This window comes from Neovison vison, chromosome 9 (assembly GCF_020171115.1).
Source record: "Neovison vison isolate M4711 chromosome 9, ASM_NN_V1, whole genome shotgun sequence".
Lineage (NCBI taxonomy): Eukaryota > Metazoa > Chordata > Mammalia > Carnivora > Mustelidae > Neogale > Neogale vison.
Window position 1 is genome coordinate 47581269 of NC_058099.1, and position 16538 is coordinate 47597806.

The 16538-nt window shown below is 39.9% G+C and overlaps 2 protein-coding genes across 2 annotated transcripts; one reads left to right on the forward strand and one right to left on the reverse strand.

The window, feature by feature from the left end:
* The first annotated feature begins 676 nt into the window (after window positions 1-676).
* Window positions 677-1516, forward strand: IFNE (interferon epsilon). The gene is given in 4 exon segments (XM_044264145.1): window positions 677-718; window positions 836-946; window positions 948-1214; window positions 1217-1516. Coding segments are annotated over 4 exon segments (720 nt in total).
* Window positions 1517-14050: 12534 nt separating this feature from the next.
* Window positions 14051-14650, reverse strand: LOC122917563 (interferon alpha-1/2-like). The gene has a single exon (XM_044265586.1). The coding sequence runs from the start codon at window positions 14612-14614 to the stop codon at window positions 14051-14053; it is 564 nt and encodes a 187-aa protein (XP_044121521.1). The 5' UTR covers window positions 14615-14650.
* Window positions 14651-16538: the final 1888 nt, after the last annotated feature.

Genomic DNA, 16538 nt, shown 5'->3' on the forward strand with positions numbered 1-16538 from the left:
ACTGAGCAGAGAGCCCAATGTGGGGCTTGATCCCAGGACTCTGGGATCATGACTTGAGAGCTGAAGGCAGCCTCTTACCTGACTGAGCCGCCCAGCTGCCCTTACACAGAATTTAATTAAATGGATTTACCAACATTTATTTAACCATTTCCTTATTGTTGGACCTATAGGCCATTTCTAGTATTCTGCAGATGCAATAATTTTATAACGACCTTCTTTTCCTATTTTTTTTTCTTTTTTGTATTACCTTTTATAGGCCAGGAACTTAGATATTCAACTGCCTCAATAAGATATAAAACAATTTAAGATTGCTCATATGTATTTTAAAGTTAATTTGCTCAAACATTTGTGCAAATTTACAGTTCTACTTGAGGTTTTAAATTTAGTAGTCTGTATAGATTTTAATTATCCCCCCTGAGTGCCCTATAGGTGCTGCTAAACCTCTGATATGTATTTAATATAAATATTAAAAGAGTACTCCTTTAAAAAATACTCTCAATAAAAGAACTTTAATAAACTTGACTAAATATTGAAAAGGCATATTGTGTTGAGTGAAACTTTGTATGGAATAATGAGGGTAATAGAAAATCATATTGGATGACTAGTCTGTAATTATCTCAAGGAACACATACAATGAAACAAGTTCTTTTGGTTACTTCGTCAAACAGCCTACACAATGGGGAAAGAGGAGGAAGTGTTCCATAAACACTATGAAAAGGTAACCAGAAAACCTAATGTCTAATCTTGGAGTTAGGACAGCATTAGAAAACAAAACCCACAAAGGAGGACACTTCCCAGAACAATCTGAGATGCATGAAGAGCAAACATTCACTAGCGCTGGAGCTGGACTAAGTCTGTACAGAGACAAGTGGCGCATTCGACCTTCACCGTGATTAACAAGCATTTCTTTGAAATTGTGTTGGTGCTCTTGGCCTCTTCTACTCTTCTTCTCTCTCGAACTGAAACTGGCTGTCTTCCAACAAAGAGTAAACAGAGAGAGTTTAAAACTGTGGAATAAATTCCCCAAATCACCAGTTCAGCCGTGTCTGCCACACAGGACAAACTTCCTCCTTCCCCAGCAGTCTGTGAATCGTCGCCGGTCCCAGAGTGGACAGTCCCTGGCCATTCTGCATGAGATGCTTCTGCAGACCTTCAACCTCTTCAGGGCAGGTATTTCTCTGGATGGTTGGGAGGAAATCCGCGTGGAGAATTTTCCTCACTGAACTTCAGTCAACAGCTGGAATACCTATGGGCCCTCAGAGGCCTGGGAGCAGAGCAGAACAGCGGTGTCTTGAGTGGTGGGAACCCTAGGTTGCAGGTTAAAAAGTACTTCCGGAGGATCCACAATTGCCTGGAAAACCAGGAGTACAGCAGCTGCGCCTGGACCATTGTTTGAGTAGAAATCAACCGGTGTCTGTTCTTTGCATTCCAGCTAGTAAGAAAGCTAAGTAAACAAGAAACAGATTCCTTCCAAGTGGAGCAAGAGCCATCTCCAGGCTTTAAAAGCATAGGGTAGACAGAGGGGTGGGAGGGCTTTTCCAGACTCTATTATTTCTTTTTGTCATAAACTGGTAGTATTGTTTTGGTTTTATGTGGAAATATATATATATATATTTTTTTTTAATCTGTCCTTTAAGATCATGCATACTGACTATAATCGTCTGTAACTTGTAATGTCACTTTGTACCTTTGATTTGTCTTAAGTTTTATGAGTTAAAGTAATTCATTAATATTTCATAACTGGCTCTTCAAATGGGTATATTTTCATGCAAGTTGACCAGGTAAATAAAACGAAATGTGTCCCCAGTGTAATAATGCTTTTCTTGACACAGAACATCCATTCCAATGATTTCTTTGCCAGAACTTGGTAGACACAATGAGAAATAAGTAGGGATAATGTGCACTGTAAGATTTGATAATATTAATACATAACAAATGCATGAAAAGAGATTCAACCTCACTCATAATAATAAGAAATACAGATTAAAAGTGAGTAACATGCCATTTATACCAGATGGGTGAAGGCCCACACTCTTTGGAGATTTGGGGGAGGGATGCTCTTATAATTTGCCAGAGCACTGGAAATTGGTAAGATCACAATAAAGGCAATTTGGTGATACCTATTAAAATTATAGTTTTTTGATCCATAAATTCTGGGTTTGAAATTTATCTTATAAAAAGCCTTGCACATGTGTATAATGACTTATGTGCAATATTATTCATTACAGCATTATTTATAATATCCCAATACAGGAAATTACACAGACTCTTTTAATTAGAGACAGTTAAATTATGTTCACACAAAGGAGCACTACTTAGCTGGAGAAAAGAATGAGGATGCTCTTCCTACACTGAAAAAAGTTAAAAAAAAAAAAGGCAAGAGGCAGAACAGTGTGTCTAAAATGCTGTATTTAAAATTAAAATGTAAAACAAATTTTACGTTTGGCCTAACTTGTACATGAGCAAATAAGGAATATATAAGAAATAAATTACAATGGTAGCCTGTATTTTGGGAAAGAGAGACTAAGGGAAGAGGACAGGGCAGAGGTGCTTTTACAGCTTATTTTTTGTAGTTCAATTTTTAATCACATGAACATTACAATTTAAAATAATAAATTAAAGTGTATCCAACAAGAGCCAGTTATTAGAAATATGCATGAAGGAGGGATTCCTGAGTGGCTCAGTCTATTAAGCATCTGCCTTCAGCTCAGACTGTAATCTTGGGGCTCTGGGATGGGCCCTGCATGGGACTCCTTGCTCAATGGGGAGTTTGCTTCTCCCTCTGTTCCTCTCCCTGCTCATGCTCATTTTCTCTCTCTCTCTCTCTCTCTCTCAAAAAAATAAATAAAATCTTTAAAAAAGAGGAAGTATGCATGAAGGAGTCTTGCTAGCTAAAGGAAGTGTTAGATGAAGGTTAGAAGAAACAGGACTGCACCAGACTTCCCTTGGTGGGAAGGGGAGTGGCCGGGAGGAAGAAAGCTGGACAGGAGGGCACCCATGCCAACTGAGGGAGAGGGTTTCCACTCTCATCACAGCTGCCGTTGATGAAGGGATTCCAGCTCTTCCAGCCAGGAGCTCTTAGAAATCATTGTGGATCAGATGTGGGACCAGAGAAACTGACGTTCAGTGAGACTTGATGGCTTTCCCACAGTCACAGTGACTTTCGCCCAATGTAAGAACCAGATGCCATGGCCCAGATGTCTGGGGCTAGTTCTACTACTTGACATCGTGTTCTGCTTTAGAGTCATCGCATAATTTGAGATCAAATTGATCACTGATTGTGAAAACTTGCTGAAGAACAAAACATATTTCATCCCGGTTTAATTAATGTAAGTGTGTTAGCTGTTTCGATTTTGGCCATTCTGATAGGTGTGTAGTGATATCTGATTGTGGTTTGAGTTCCCGTTTCCCTAATGGCTCCTGCTGTTGGATATTTTTTCATGTGCTTATTTGGCATCTTTGTAATCTCTTTGGTGAAATGTCTCTTCATGTCCTTGGATTTGGCTTCAAAGGAAGGAGGATGAACTGAACAGGGTCCTGAGCCTGAGGTGGGTCCACTGCCCTAGAGAAAGAGACAGGGAGGCAGAGGCTGGGCAGTCAGGAGGACGTCTTGGCCACACTTCAGCCCTGGTCTTGACCTGTTTACTTTCAGGTTCACCTGGAGGTAGGGAAGTGGAGAGAGGAAAGACACAAGCAAATACAGGTCATTTGCTTCACATGATCAGTAGAATTTTTGTTTTCTTTAAACCAGGAAGTTTTCAGAACAAAATCCTTCATTTAACACATTATACAACTCTCAAATTAACCTAGCAAAGTAGTTTCTGTTACTGTAGTCCTTTCTCAGGTGAGAATGACCAGACTTTCAAGGTGAAGTGATTTGTTCAAAGTAACGTAATAAGCCATAAAGCCAGCCAATGCCACAACAAAGATTCTCAGCCAGATCTGCCTGACTCAGAAGGCTGCCCTGTGTTCCAGACCCCACAAACCCGAACAGCAGGCACTATGAAATATCTCTGCAAAATAATAACAACAAGAATGATGATAACTTGCTCCAGCTTTCCTTATTCAAGTTCACACACTGTCTACAGCCTTGAATTGAAAAAAGAACATTTTCTCTCCCTGGACATTTCTTTCCTGAGAACTGAGGGAAATAGAATGGAGGAAGTGCCAAGTAGAAATTCAGAGCAGATAATATATACTCATATTTAGAAGCTAAAACCGATACTGTGTCTGCTAATGTTTCCCCAAACATTTAGCTTTATTAGTTGACATCATGCTTCTGTAACTGTCTTCACTGCCTTATACAAAATAAAAATTGCTTGCTTTTAAATATATGTGCCGTCTTAAAACTTTAAAACCAGAGTTCTAAACTTGGAGGAAATATTGGGGAAGATAGGCACTTTATAGAGACTAGATGAGAAAAATAAAAAGTTTAAAAAAATAAAGAGACTACATGCCCGGCCATCAGTGCATAGATGGGCTCAGAGTAAAGGTAAGATCATTTGTACTCACAGGCTGGGTCATCTAAGTTATCCTAGGCATACCTATATGTACTGAGCTAAATAGATTATCAAATGAAAAAGCAGTTTACAAAATAACTAGTATCATCATATTTTCTACAAATAAAAATACATGTAAAATGTCTGAAAAGAAATGCACTAAAATATTTGTAATAGTGCTATCTAGGTGATAGAATTTTCATTCTCTTATCCTTTTTGAATTTTAAATATTTTTCCATGAATATAAATTCATTTTAGAATCAGGGAAAAATGATATTATTTGTGAAATTTTGAAAAAGAACAATAATTATGGCTCCTTGTAGAGAGTTGGCTTAGGATACTTATCACCTGCAAGCCCCACCTCCAGTACATATCAGACTCATCTTGGGGGCTTGTTAAAACAGAGATGGCATGGCGTCACCCCCAGTGTTTCTGGTCCAGTAAGTCTGTAATGGAGCCTAAGTGTTTGCATTTCTAGCAATTTCTAGATGATGCCGATGCTGTTGGCCCTAACACTCCACATTATAAACCATTCCTCTATTTCTTGATAGCCTTGATAGACGTTTAACAGATAAAGGCCTGGTCTCCTTGAAGTTACTGATCTCATATTTTCCCATAATCCCACCCCAGGTAGGAGACAGCTGATGAGGAAAGGTTTTTTTGTGTGTTTTTTGGGGTTTTTTTTCCTATCACTACCTTTTCATAGCAGCAGATTTAGTGGTCCTTCTCCTTCTTAAAGAAGCAGGATATAGAGACTGTGATACTCCAGGTACATTCCATGACAGAAACTGTCTTCTCAGGAAAATGATCCAAACTAAGTTTTTGTCTGGAACGTTCTGTTCCTCATGCCTGTGACTGTATAAAATCAAACCTGCAACCATAACCTGACCAGATGAGGAATAGGATGTGAACACAAAGGAAATCAAACCTCTGAAAGATAGAGGATTCCAAGGTAAGAGACAGCAAACTGGTTCAGTAACTGAGAAGTATAGATGTTTAGTAAATACAGAGATTTGGGGGGCATTCTTGGAATTGCCTTTGGCTGAAATGAGTCATGTAGCCCATTTTCTCCCCTGTATCCAATGACTGGATGTAGGGGGATGAAGGCTCAGACCCCTCACTCTGCCTCTGAAAGGTCATTGCCACTTCAGAGCCCCCTCCCCAACCCAGGTTTTGACTGAAGCCACGTTGTGACTGGCCGGCCCCTCAGCTTTTCCTCTCCTCCATCTGCGGCCTTCTCTTCTCACATGTGTTGAGCCTACAACCCTCCCTAATAAACTCCTTGCATGGTAATTTTGTCTCAGAGTCTGCTTTCTCAGCACCTAACTTCCGAAAGCAAACCCCACAGACCTTCCATCTGGGGCCATAGGAAACCCAAACTCACATATTGCCTTGGTCAAATACATATTAGCACCCTAATATGTGTTACTATCTCATTCTTGCTATTTATGACTCCTTAAGTTTTCATTTCTCAGAAAACCCTTAGAGTCTGATTTGTCTAAATCTGTTTACTCTTCCAGAGCACAACACCAATCACATCACAAACCACGCTGTACGATGCTGGATCACTTCTCTTTCAACAAAAGTATGACCTACTTCAGGGTGGGGAAATAGCTTCTTAACTCTTTGCTTAGCACATTCTTGAACACATAAAGGGACAATCTAAACACTGAATGAATAAAGACATTTAAAATGCAGTGTTAACAGAAAGAAGAGATATATACGGTGCCTAGGTGGCTTAGTCAGTTAAGCATCTGCTTTCGGTTCAGACCATGATTCTGGGGTCCTGGGATTGAGACCCGTGTCGGGTTCCCTGCTCAGCAGGGAATCTGCTTCTCCTTCTCCGTCTGCTGCTCCCTCTGTTTGTGCTCTCTTACTCTCTCTCTGTCAAATAAATAAATAAAATCTTAAAAAAATAAAAGAAAAAAAGAGATATATAAATACCATATCATCGTCGTCAGTTGTATGTGTAAGAAGACACTCTACCTAGAGATGAGGAAGTCTTGTTTATGAGCCTGCTAAGAGGTTAATTCTTATTTTTGTTTTTCATTTTCTCTACTTTTCCTGGATGGACAGTTTGGATAAGCTATGTCTTGCACTAAAAAGTAAAGTGTCTCTCATTCTCTAATGAATCCTTGGTTGGTAAAGGTACAATAAGACAATGACATAACATATAGATGAGAAGTGCTGGTGGGATCCCTTCTTCTGACTAATTGTTCTACTCATCTGAGAAAATCCTTTCCTGAACCCACTCATCATGGGCCTTTGGTCCCTGTCTGCTCTTGATGGTTAGTCACGCTTTCAACAGCCAATTAATATAGAAACCACTGACAACAACTTGAATGTTTCCTATTTTGGGTTCAGTTAAAAAAAAACAAAAAAAAAGTAATAGAAAAATATAAAACAATTCATGTAAATAGTGTAAATGGCTCACTTTTACAGTTGTATAAAGTGTAACACTCCTCCCATTGTTCTGTTGGAAAGACCACTTGTCCTGTTATTGTCCAAAGTTGGGTGGATGTTGAATCAGTTTTTGCACCTGCTATCAGTAGAGATTTTATGACAAATTTCTTTATTTCTTTGGCTTGTATACTTGAAACATTATGAGTAAGCAGAAGATAGCCAGCATGTAGTATCTGGAGACTAGTAGCCAGAGTCACATTACAAGGATGCAGGGAAGTGATCATAACACAAAAATGGTCCCATGGTTTTACCGTCAATGTAAGAAGAATCCATCTTCTTAGAAACCTGTTCAGATAAGTTTTAGTCATTAAAGGTGAAGATGTGTACCTCTTGGGAAGGGTGAAGCAAGGTTCAAGGAGAACAAAGAACAGTGTTGCCCTTGACCTATAAATCATGTGACTCTTTTCTACCTAAGACAGCTAAGTGCATATTGTTTTAGTGAAACTTATTCCAAGTTTCAACATAAGCCTTTTCATTAATAAGGTATTTCCCTAAGAGAAAATTTAATTATTCCAAATAACAGTAATTCATGTGGGTTCTTGTCAGATAAACAAGGTAGTTATCAATGTGGATAAAAATATTTATGATCAGGCAAACCATAAGAGACTGTTAATCTCACAAAACAAACTGAGGGTTGCCAGGGGCAGGGGGGTAGGGAGGGGGAGCGGGGTTATAGACACTGGGAAAGGTATGTGCTATGGTGAGTGCTGTGAAGTGTGTAAACCTGGCGATTCACAGACTTGTACCCCTGGGGCTACTAATGCATTATATGTTAATTAAAAATTATAAAAATATTTATGATAAAAATGGAGTTAATTTGAGAGCATTGAAATTGGAATTTTTAGCTGGTATATTATTCAGTATAGTGGACTTATTTTAGTAACAGCTCCTAATCTAGTGTCAGTCCTTGGGAGGAAAGTTTGAGTGGAAGAGAAAGAGACTCAATGAAACTGGGAAGGAAATAAGCATATTTCCAGGGCAAATTATGGGGTTACATGAGAAATACCTTGAAGGACCTAATTGTGCCCACTAGAGGGGGAAGAAAAAGAGGATGCACTCTCTGTGGGTGAGACAGGGCTCAGGAGCTGAAACAAAAATGTCCTCAAAATCCCTCTGGCTAAGTAGATTTCTACTATGGGTTGACATTAGAAGAGCAAAGAGAGTTGTTTGGGCATTTCAGGGTTTCAGCTGTAACCCCCTGTAGGGAAACTGTACCAGAAGACACACAAAGGAGGGTCCTATGTAGAAAGGATGTTAGAAATTTCACCAACAATCCATCTCTAAGTTCTGGGCAAAAGTTTCCTGGAACACTTGGGCCCATATCTGAGGGGTTAGACATCAGAAACCACATGTGGCATTATACATATGTGGGGTAGAGCACAAGGTTCCAGAGGAAAGATTTCTTCCCTAAAGCATCTCTCTCAGATTGTTGTGTGCAACGAATGCCTAACATATTAAAAATAATCAAAACAAAAACAAAAAAACACCTAAAGTGCTCACCACTCTGAGATCAGACCTGAGCTGAAACCAAGAGCTGGTTGCTTAACCCACTACACCATCAATGTGCCCAAAATGTAAATTTTTTTAAAAGTCTGTCCAGTAAAGAACTATCAAGAGAATAAAAAAGATATATAAAAATGTATGTCATATATAAATCTATGAGATATAGAAAAAATATCAAAATATATCATTGATATTAATATTATTAATATAAAAAACTCAAAAATGTTTAACAATACAATAGCAATATCAGCAAGAAATACAGAAGCCGGGGCGCCTGGGTGGCTCAGTGGGTTAAAGTCTCTGCCTTCGGCTAAGCTCATGATCCCAGGGTCCTGGGATCGAGTCCCACATCAGGCTCCCAGCTCAGCGGAGAGCCTGCTTCTCCCTCTCCCTCTGCTTGCTGGTTTGCCTCCTTGTGTTCTCTCTCTGTCTGTATCTCTCTGTCAAATAAATACATAAAATCTTAAAAAAAAAAAAAAGAAACACAGAAGCAATTTACAAAAGCAGACATAGCTACAAGTAGATAATATACTTATATAGCCTTCCTAGTGATCATTTATATAAATGTAAAATCTGATAAACAGCAAGATGGTTTGGAGATAGCTGGGTTAAGAGCACACATCTGTACATAGTAGAAGTGTTAAATTTTTAAATATAGGTGGTTATTTTGGTAAAATTGACAAAAATTTTTTAAAGATTTTATTTATTTATTTGACAAAGACATGGTGAGAGAGGGAACACAAGCAGGGGGGAGTGGGAGAGAGAGAAGCAGACTTTCTGCTGAGCAAGGAGACAAATGTGGGGGTCGATCCCAGGACCCTGGGATCATGACTTGAGCTGAAGGCTGATGCTTAATGACTGAGCCACCCAGGTGCCCCAATCTACCAAAATTTTTAAATGCAAATGCATTTCTGGATATTTATATTACAGAAAGACTGTTCATACACCTGCCTAAATGTGTGCCCAAATTTATTTATTGCAGCATTATTTTTATAAAAGATAATTGCAGGGGCGCCTGGGTGGCTCAGTGGGTTAAGCCGCTGCCTTCGGCTCAGGTCATGATCTCGGGGTCCCAGGATTGAGTCGCACGTCGGGCTCTCTGCTCAGCGGGGAGCCTGCTTACTCCTCCTCTCTCTCTCTCTCTGCCTCTCTGCCTACTTGTGATCTCTGTCTGTCAAATAAATAAATAAGATCTTTTAAATAAATAAATAAAAGATAATTGCAGCCAAGTTAATGTGCTCCTATAAAAGATTAGGTGAGTAAACAGTGGGCATGCCATGTTATAGAATACTATACAGCCATTAAATTCATTTACACAAAGCCTGCCTCCAGGTTCATGTTAAATACTGATGAATAGATTGTTTTGAATTTCTCCCAGTAGTTTGTTAAACTTAAAAAAATAAAACTGCCTGTTATTTACCAACAATAGTTAGCTTTATTCAGGAATACCACAAAATTGCAATCAGGCACAGCAAGGTATACAAAACAGTAGGCAAATTTGGAATAAAAAGAAGGAATGTAGGGGCATCTGGCTGGCTCAATAGGTTAAGCATCTTCCTTCAGCTCAGGTCATGATCTCGAGTTTGGGGATTGAGCCCTGAGTTGCGCTTACTGCTCATTGGGGAGTCTGCTTCTCCCTCTCCCTCTGCTCCTGCTTGCGCTCTCTTTCTCTCATTCGCTCTCGCGCGCGCACTCTCTCTCTCTTTCTTTCTCTCTCTCTCTCAAATAAATAAAATCTTCCAAAAAAAAAAAAAAAAAGAATGTACTTTTAAAAAGAGAAAAGTGGTGGAGGGCTTTGGGGGTGGGTGGGGGGTGGGTAGAGCTGTTATAAACAAAAAGTCCATCGGGAAAAAACTAGGGATGCAAAGTATAGTGGTTTCTCATTGGCTGAATTGGGATTTATCTCTCATTGGCTGGGCTTTTGCCCAGAGAGGAAGAAAACTTCCTCCTGCTGAAATAGTAAATTAGTATTCGATTGCAAGGTCCATCTCTTCCTCTGGGATTTGCAATTGACTTTGAGTGGTAGCAGTGGTAAGGCATGAGAGTTCCCTGTGTCCAACTTCCCAACTCCATTTTGGTAAGGTTTCTGTTTATTAATTTTCACATGTTGTATAGAAAATCTATGTTACACATAGATTACACATATAGAAAATTTAGATTTTCCATAGAAAATCTAATGACCACATTACTGATTGTGATAACTAGCTTAAAAACAATGTGTATAAAAGTGTTCTGTCATTTTATTTAAACAGCAAACATATTTATGGGAATCTAGAATAAATACATAATGCAAAATAAAGGGGAAAGTCAGGCTTTAAAATGGTGATGTCAGGCTAATACCAGTTTTGTGTAGTTATTTACTATCTAATCTGACTACATCACACCATCCAATATAATTGGTTTTTAAGGGAATTTGGGGATTTTTTTTCCATCCCGATTTTAATAACTTTGTTCTCTGGTGTCTCTTTGCTAAGAAGTGTATCAGAATGGCTTAGTGCTGGTAAAGAAAGAAAGAAAGGAAGGAAGGAAGAAAGAAAGAAAAAAAAAATTTTAGCTGTCTTCATTAAGGATAAACAGAACATGGTGCTATGTTAATGGTGCCTATGAATACCTAGAGTTACTTTATTTCACAATGTTGAAACTCTGAGCAAACCATTCTACTGACTGATGTTATTCTGCCCTCTAGTGGTTCGAATTAAAAATTCCTGTTTGACTACATTTCAGGAAAATAGCTTTGAGGCAGGATCTTTATGAAATTTTCCCTTTAAAAGGACAACAAACCAAAAATGAAAAACACCATGGAAAACTTGATGTATATACATCATCAAATAATCTCAGCAGAAATATTTTGATCTCAACGTATTTCAGATTTGCATTGTTTTGCCCATTACATCATTAAAAGTTTTTAAGACTGCAATATTTCAACTCGATTTTAAGCATTCTCAACCAACAGTGGAGTTCTACAGAGGCTTCCCCAGGCCATTTTTTGAACAGAGTGCCATCGCTTCAAGCCTTAAGAGAACAAGGTTTTTCGAAGGCAGAAAAAGGGGACCACACAACATATCCAAACATAAATAAAGCTGACCAAGTTTTAGTATTCTAAGTGCTTTTTTATACACTATTTCCTTGAAGGCACTAGGATCTTTGCTGCTTTGCTTCAGTAGCTTTCGTCCACTTCCAGCAAACACACACACACACGCCCACGTGTATGAATGACGCAGAATGGCTTCTAGACCAGCTAACCCAGATTATCCCAGTGCTCACACATGTTTCAGCCAAGGTTATTTATTGACCTTCTACATAGCCAAGTGGCATTGACTACGTCCCCCATTCTCCAGCCCATTGTCTTGGCATTATGTTCTCCTATACTAAGCATTGCCTCCCTTAGGATAGATGTGCCTATAAACATGTGTGCTATTTCACAGTGCTTCCTAAACCTCGGCTTGCCTGGACATAATTCCATCTTTCCTTTGTTGATATGATGGAAGGAACAGTTGAAATAAGAAGCAGTATCAGAATGAGAGTGATACGTATCAGTTGACAGCTTCCCAGATGTATGACTCAAGCTATACAGTTTTATTATGCACAGTCTCCTTTTCTAGCTCTTGTCTATAAAAGCATGACCAGCTCTTTACTGGTCCATTTTCCCAAACTGTTACAATAAAAATGAAGGCTTATTATTCTATAATTCAGCCAGGAACCAGTCAAAGGCTCTGCCTGCTACTCCCCCTGCTTGTGCGCTCTCTCTCTCTCTCTGACAATTAAATATATAAAACCTTAAAATCTTAAAAAATACATAAAATATTAAAATATATTATATATAATATTATATAATTATTGTTTTATTATACTATTATAAATAATACTATAATTTATAATAATATGAAATATATTATAATATATAAATATATATTATTATAAATTATATAAAATCTTAAAAGAATAAATAAAATAAACTTTAGTAACATTTTGAGGTCTCTGTCCTTGTGAGACTAAGTTTCAATACAGTAGGAAATACATGTGCCTTATTTACCTGTAGGCTTTTCTTTTTATTATTTTTTTAAAAAGATTTATTTATTTATTTGAATGGAATGCACGGGGTGGGGGGGAAATTTCAAGCAGACTCTCTGCTGAGCAGGGAGCCGGACCTGGGGATTGATCTCACAACCCTGAGATTATGACCTCAGCCAAAATGAAGAGTCTGACGTTTACCCACTAAGTCACTCAGATGCCCCTTATTTTGGTTTCTTTTTAATATTTTATTTTTAAGTAATCTCTACTCCCACTGTGGGGACAGAACTCACAACCCTGAGATCAAGAGTTGCTGATCCACACTGTCCATGAAGTCACTGAGAAAAAATCATATGGCATAAAAGGGTAAACTATGCACAGAAAAACTAACCCACATTATTCCCAGATCCCATGCAATATTCTTCTCCAAGTCAGATGCACTGACTTCTCTTATTCATGCTCCCACCCGCTCCAGGGTGGTCTCTGCTTATGCATTCCACCAAACCGACTCTCAGGAAGGTCAGCAAAGGCATCTGTGTTTCTGACATCACAGGCAGTTTCAATCTGCATCTTCCAGGAATCTGCTGATGGTATTCAAAGCACATTTACTTCCTTAAAGACACTCACCAGCATCCTCTCTTACCCTGTGCTATATGGCCGAGTCCACCGTCTCCTTTGTGGCTCTTCTCTTCTGTCCCTTCAACGGCTGAAGAGCCTCAGAATCAAGTTTATGTCTGTTTCTCACATGACACCGTCTCCTGCATGACCACCTCTGTTTCTGGTTTTGCCTGCTAGATGTGGACCTCAGGCATGGCGGTTCTTGTCAACTGCCAGCTCACCTGCCCCTGACACCGGACACACGTGTCTCCATGTCTGCCAGTGACCTGTTGAGGGGTCTGCAGATTTTCTGTGTGCACTTCCTGTGTGCTTCTACCTCTCTGCTCAGGCAGCAGGTGAGAGAAGTCACTTCCTTTCCTTCTTCATTAAAACATTAAATAGGAGGATTGTTTTTAGATCCCATCCCTACAGCAACCATATTTATATGTCCCTACAACCAAAGATGTAGACATCAGGATCTGTACTTATTATGTCCTATAGCCTAAGGTCAACGTGCAAGTGTCTTAGAGAAAGTTAGTTGTCATTTCCAACATTAATGCAGTATGATGGTAAAAGCATTCTGCTGTCCAATTTCCAACGGAGTTACACAATCAGATCTGGTGTTCCTCTTTGAAACCCTTTTGTCCTTAAAGTTCCATAAAGAAGAAAATGATAAACTGATTACATATTATAAATATATTTTGTTATATTCTGCTATGTAAAGGTGCACATCATGTTATATGAAAACTGAATCTTATCAATATTTACATAAATAAATATTTAAATAGATAAATAGACACAAACAAGGTCATCTGTAAGCAACTACTGCTTGTAGAGTTGACATGTTCTGAAAACACTTGACAAACTGACTGTGTTCATGTCTTCACGACAGCAGAAATGAGAGTTTCTGACACGGCAGAACTCCAGAATGTGTGATGTTACAATTAGAGGGAATCATTTCCATGTTGAAACAGGTCTCACTTCTTGCTCCTTAATTCCTTTCGCAAGGCAGTTGATGCATACAAGGGTTTCATGATCTCTGCTCGGACCATCTCCCAGGCACAAGGGCTGTATTGCTTCTCTTGCAGATAGAGGGAGATTCTCTGGAAGTAGTTCCTCAGGATGGAGTCCCCATTCACCAGGGGCAGCTCTCCCACCCCTACCTCCTGCGGGGGACAGGCTTCCAGGTGGCTCAGCTGCTCAGAAAGTCCTGAGCACAATTCCTCCAGGAGGGTCGTGTTCCAGGGAGCAGGTGACGCCTCTGTGCAGAAGAGGTGGAAGGTCTTCTGGTTCGTCACATGGATGTCAGAGAGGGCTTGAGCCTTCTGTAGCTGCATGCCATCAAACACCTCCTGGGGAAAGCCAAAGTCGTTTGTGTAGTTGTCACAGGAGCTAGCAGACAGTCTCCTCATTTGTCGCAGGAGCATCAGGGCCCTCCAGTGCAGCAGGCCGTGGTCCTGAGGCAGGTCACATCCCAGAGAGCCAAGGGAGTGGCAGCTGAGCACCACCAGGGCCACCAAGAAGGAGCAGGGCAGGACCATCGGGGATCCTGCAGGTGCCGTTGGCCTGGCTGGGGTGGGCACGTCTGGGACCCATGGCTCTAGCCCCTCTGAACATCTTCTCTTGTGCGTGAGGCTTAAGTAGGGGACATAGGAGTTTTCAATTTCTGAACGATTCCCTTACTTTATACTTCTCTTTTTGCTTTCCTTTCTACACTTTCTACTTGGGTTTGGAGCATGGGTTTCTTTTTCTTTAAAGATTTTATTTATCTATTTGACAGAGAGGGAGAGATCACAAGTAGTCAGAGAGGCAGGCAGAGAGAGAGAGAGAGAGAGAGGAGGAAGCAGGCTGCCTGCTGAGCAGAGATCCCGATGCAAGGCTCGATCCCAGGACTCTGGGATCATGACCTGAGCCGAAGGCAGAGGCTTAACCCACTGAACCACCTAGGCTCCCTGGAGCATGGGTTTCTCAACCATGTTTTATTTTCTTTAAGTATTATCCTTGCCTCCAGAATCTTTTTGGATGTTTTTTAATTGCAACTTTGAAGAAAACTTAATAGCAGGAAGACACAGTATATATTGTAATATATTGTGTTTTTGTCTGTGCTTTAAGATGAAGAAAAGTGTAACATTTATCCAATTCAGGGTCCAGAATGACTAAAAATTTTAAGCTAAGTGTTATATTTTAAGCTATCGATGTTTAAGTATATAAGTAAACTTGATGAGTGACTTACAATTTCTTTACATGTATACAGTGTAGTATATGGAGTACGTATGCAAATTAACAATTTCTAAAAGGACATAATGATTTCGGTGTACCTGAACATTTCAAATCAATCCAGTTTGCTAAATGCAACTGAAAAGTGGAATTATTTACTTAACATGTGTTTTTTGTGTACGAAATTTGAATGTTGCCTCAGATGACAAAAATCATTTTTTAAAGATTTTTATTTATTTATTTGACAGAGAGATAGATACAGAGAGAGTACAAGTAGACAGAGCAATGGGCAGACAGTGAGGGAGAAGCAGGCTCCCAACGAGCAGGGAGCCTGATGCGAGGCTCCATCCCAGCACCCTGGGATCATGACCTGAGCTGTAAGCGGCCGCCCAGCTGACTGAGTCCCCCAGGCACCACGACAACCTCATCTTTAACTTCACCTGCTACTACGTACTCTTTTTTCTGTTTAACACTAGATAACTACTGAGGTGTTGAATGAGTTTTGTAGAGCTAAATCATAAAATTTAATGTATTTGTGTTTTCATTTCCAAAGCCTGCATCACAACAAGCCTCAGACATCAGCAATGGCCACAAGACACCACTGGCAGCTCACCAGTAAGAAAGATCACCTGTCCAGGTAAGACTCTGAGACCCAGGAAATGATGAAGAGAAACTCCTCCAATCTTAAAGGATTCCTGTTATTCCTAGATTTGTCACACTGACCTTACAGACAGTTTGTGTTCTCCACGAATTCTGTGCCATTGCTTATGTAATATCCAAAAAACCCAATGAACAACAATAAATACCAAGGTTTTGTTAGAGTGCTCCAAGGCATTGCCAAGTGCCCCCAGCAGTAAGCCTGGTTCTTGTCTGGGAATAGGAGGTGTCAAGGTTCTAATTCCAGATGACGGATTTCCCAGCAGCACCTCACTGACAAGGTAGTTATCACCTCTACTAACCTCATTCCTCTGCAGTGACTGAGTGTCCTCCATCCAGGCTCTCGTGGACTCACTCCTGAGGACAGCCTCATCATGTCTGGAGGATTCTAGATTCTGCTACTGTGCAGGGGCTGGTTTCCTTGTTAGCAAAGCACTTACTGCCCCTAGATCCTTGCCCTTGCCCCTGGAGTCTTTGTATTGGGGACCGTCTCAGTGCTGACCTCCTTCTCTCCTGACCAGAAGAAGGTGTCAACTTCTCAGATGCTGAGGGCAAATGTTTGTTTTCTCCAAGTAGAGGAAAGAATGATTA

Bases quoted from the DNA above. Each gene is read 5' to 3' on its own strand.
- LOC122917563 (XM_044265586.1), bottom strand. From the start codon at position 14,614: ATGGTCCTGCCCTGCTCCTTCTTGGTGGCCCTGGTGGTGCTCAGCTGC.